This window comes from Fukomys damarensis, unplaced genomic scaffold, assembly GCF_012274545.1.
Source record: "Fukomys damarensis isolate Sample0158 unplaced genomic scaffold, DMR_v1.0_HiC HiC_scaffold_22, whole genome shotgun sequence".
NCBI classification, from domain to species: Eukaryota; Metazoa; Chordata; class Mammalia; order Rodentia; family Bathyergidae; genus Fukomys; species Fukomys damarensis.
This window is the reverse complement of record NW_022900934.1, coordinates 25,529,591-25,532,805: the sequence shown is the minus strand read 5'-3', so window position 1 is coordinate 25,532,805 and position 3,215 is coordinate 25,529,591. Positions and strand designations below refer to the sequence as shown.

The window sequence follows — 3,215 nt, the reverse complement described above, 5'->3', positions numbered from 1 at the left end:
ACACACACACACACACACACACACACACACACACACACACACAGTTACTGGGATTCTGCTCACTTCCAGACATTGGACATGCATACTCATCGCTGCAGTTCCGTGTGTGATGTTAGGAATATTAGGTATAGGGGCAGCTGGAAGACAAGCTACCTGATTGGGGAGATTAAGTAAGGAAAGCTTCACAGGATTTTGGAGTTGGGTTTTGACATATATGTGGGAGTTTTCCAGGCACAAACAGAATCTTTGTAGCTCCTGTGCTTCCATCATGGCACATGCTTTGACAGTCCCACGAAGGGAAAAAAGGCAGAGGCAGGGTTTGCCTAGGGTAGGGGTGGATGGAGAAATATTCCACTGGGGAGGTCCAGGTAAAGCCAGAGTGAGGGTTCAGGCCACCATATGGGAAAGCACAGGGGACAGAGAGAATGGCAGGCCTCTTGTGGCCACGTCTGGGTTTTGCTGACATCAATGAACACTTGCTCAACTATGGCCCCTGGGGAGCATATTGCTGGGGGGGAGTCAGAAATGTTGGGGTGCATCAGGCCCAGAAAGGGAGATCCTCCTGGGAAGGGGAGGGCATGCTGTGAAGGAAAGCCCCTCCCAGGAGGGATCTGGCGGAAGCGCTGGCGTACCAGCAGCGGGAGCAGGTAGCCCTGATGACACTCCTGAGTGGGAAGGAGGACATGGAGGCCGAGGCCTGGACCCAGCTGCAGAGGATGGCCCAGATTGTCCCCATGGACCCAAGAGCACTCGCTGGAGGACATCGAGGCGAGCTGGAGCCAGTGGGAATCCAAGGGCAGGCAGGTGAGGCTGCTGGTGGACACAGGAGGGGCAGGGACTCCAGCTCTCAGCCTTCACTGTCCCCTGCGGCTCCTACAGGTGAGCAAAGTTGTAGGAGCAGCGTATAAGCCCAAAGGAAGGTTGAGGAATCCCAGAGTCCTGTCTGCCAATGTGAATTACAGTTGCATGAAGCAGCAGGTGAGGCGGCGTGGGGCCCACTCCCTGAGACCTGGGCTGTGGACCCAGGGATCCCGTCTCCCTCTGGCTGCCCTTGCCAATGTGGCCTCCAGTGGGGTGATGGGAGCATTCAACTTTAGTCAGGGCTCTGGGCCACGGGCTGATCTGGCCCGTGTGCTTGCCAGGGCTGGTGTGGTTGAGGCCGTTGCTGCAGGGTTTACCCTGGAGGTTATCTGGCCTGTGGGAGGAGTTCCTTGTCCAGGCACCTGGCTGTAGCCGTCAGAGCGCTACTGTAGTCTGGCTGCCCACTTGCTTGTTACCGTATTTATCGTGTCTGCACGACTGTGGGCACCTCCAAGCTGACACGGTGTCGTGGTGCCAGGTGCACAGGAAGGGCCGGAGCACCTGAGGTGGGATGGCTCTCCCTGAGGAGGGGAGAGGGAGCAGGGGACCTTGGAGTGACCAGATGTGAGCTCCGTCCTGCTTTCGTGTGGGTGGACCCCACCTTCCCTGTCTCCTTGTCCTGTCTGCCGTTGTGCCCAGCAGGGCCTCTCTCAGAGCACAGCATGGGGAGTTCTGAGGGGAGATGTGCACACCCCGGAGGACTCTGAACCTGGCTCACTCTCAGTCCAGGTCATAAACTTTTTCTTGGGAGGGAATATCTAGTGCTAGTACTCACCTCCCAGGGCTGCTGTGGGCACCAGATGGAGGAGAGGGAGCAGTGACCGTTAGTGACAACACGGTCCTTTGGAGGCTGCTGCTTTGTAGGGAAGACCTCAAGGTCCTTCCTGTCCTGGGTGCTGTCAGCTCCCACAAGTGCCCTGCCCCTGCCGTCTCTGTCCCCACAGATCTCACCTCAGGTCTACCAAAGCCTTTACTTCAATGAACTGACACCTGTCGGACAGCCTGACTTCCTGATGCACCGGGCCCCAGATCCGCAAGGCCAGGGTGGCTGTTGGGTGGCCCACAACATCCAGAAGGATTTGGAGTCTGTCAGGAAGCAGATCTTCGCGGACGCCTCGGCCAACACACTGGATGCCACCCCCTCCCTCTCCCCCTCCCTGTCCCCAGTAGCCTCGGTCTCCAGGCTGCCAGACTCAACCTTCTCACTTCCCCGAGGCCCCAGTCCTCTGTCCCCTTCCGGTGGCCCTGGTGAGTCTCCATAGTCCAGTCTCATGTCTTGGCCTTGCCTCGGGGTCTGTGTCCATCCTACAGAGTTCACGAGCTTGTGGTCACTGCCTTCTCTTTCAAGCAACACCCACGGTCTCTGGAAGCCACCCTTGTGTCCTCTGTGCAGTAATGCACCTCTCCAGTAATGCAGGGCACCCAGTCCATGGGGTCCTGCGAGTCAGGCTCAGGGGATGTGGACCTTTCCTTTATGCCCCTCCTCTGCCTCTCTGGAGAACTCCACGTATCTTCTGACCTAACACAGAGTCAGGGGAAAGAAATAAATGTTCTCAGATGTCAGAACCCTGCAGGTGGTAAGGTTGGGCTGCATGTCCCTCTCCCAAAGGCACTGGCTATACCCCTTGAGACCAGTCACATACCTAGACAAGGATACAGAAAAGAGTATATACCTCCCTTCAAGGTGCAGCTGCCTGGCAAGTCATGGGCTGATGCCTGGGGACAGGGGCTTTGCAGCCCCCGTGTTGGGATAGAAGGTAGGTCATCAGCTGGGGGAGCTGAATGGCTCAGAGATTGGTTCAGCTTCATGGGAGGGTGAAGAGGTCCAGTAGCATCCACAGATGGCAGTGGCTGCTCATCCTCTTCCCTGTTGTCTGTCTATGCTCTTTTAACATCAGGCACTGGTCACAGCCCCTGTGTTTATAAGTCGCTGTGTAGGCAGGCGTTGGAGTGTGGTGGTGGTTCTCTACTTGGCTGTGCTGCCCTATGGCTTTGGAGCCTCCCTCAAACCCAGAAGTACACATCCAGGCCAGGCCACCAGCTCTCTTAGCAGCTCAACATCCCATTATGGGCTTGTGGGGACTTCTGGACATAGGAGACACCATTCAGAGCTCATGAAGTGTGAGGTCCCACCAGTCAGCCCCAACCCCAACCACTCATCCCCTCTACTCCGGTGCCCAGTCAAGGCCACTGGACAGAGAAGCTTTTAGGCTCAACTCATTATGGACGTGGCATCCCCAGACACTCCAAGTCAGCTGGCCTCAGGTCAGCAGAGCTAAGACCCCTCTTTAGAGCTAGTCGAGGGCAGTGGCCCTGTGGATTAACTGCTGCATGGGGAAGAGGTCACAGGAGCC

At 56.9% G+C, this 3,215-nt stretch overlaps 1 protein-coding gene across 9 annotated transcripts in view; it reads left to right on the top strand.

Moving 5' to 3' along the window:
• The window catches only part of Efcab8 (EF-hand calcium binding domain 8), a 78,615-nt gene extending 75,973 nt beyond the window's left edge, over positions 1-2,642 (top strand). For 7 of the 9 annotated variants that reach the window (XM_010628419.2, XM_033767043.1, XM_033767048.1 and 4 more), the window contains one exon: positions 1,806-2,641. In XM_010628419.2, coding sequence (XP_010626721.1) covers positions 1,806-2,123 — 318 coding nt within the window. In that variant the 3' untranslated portion in view covers positions 2,124-2,641. Of the gene's footprint in view, positions 1-1,805 lie in introns of all 9 variants that reach the window. The other 2 variants (XM_033767044.1, XM_033767045.1) reach the window with 1 other exon arrangement.
• The last annotated feature ends 573 nt before the right edge of the window (positions 2,643-3,215 follow it).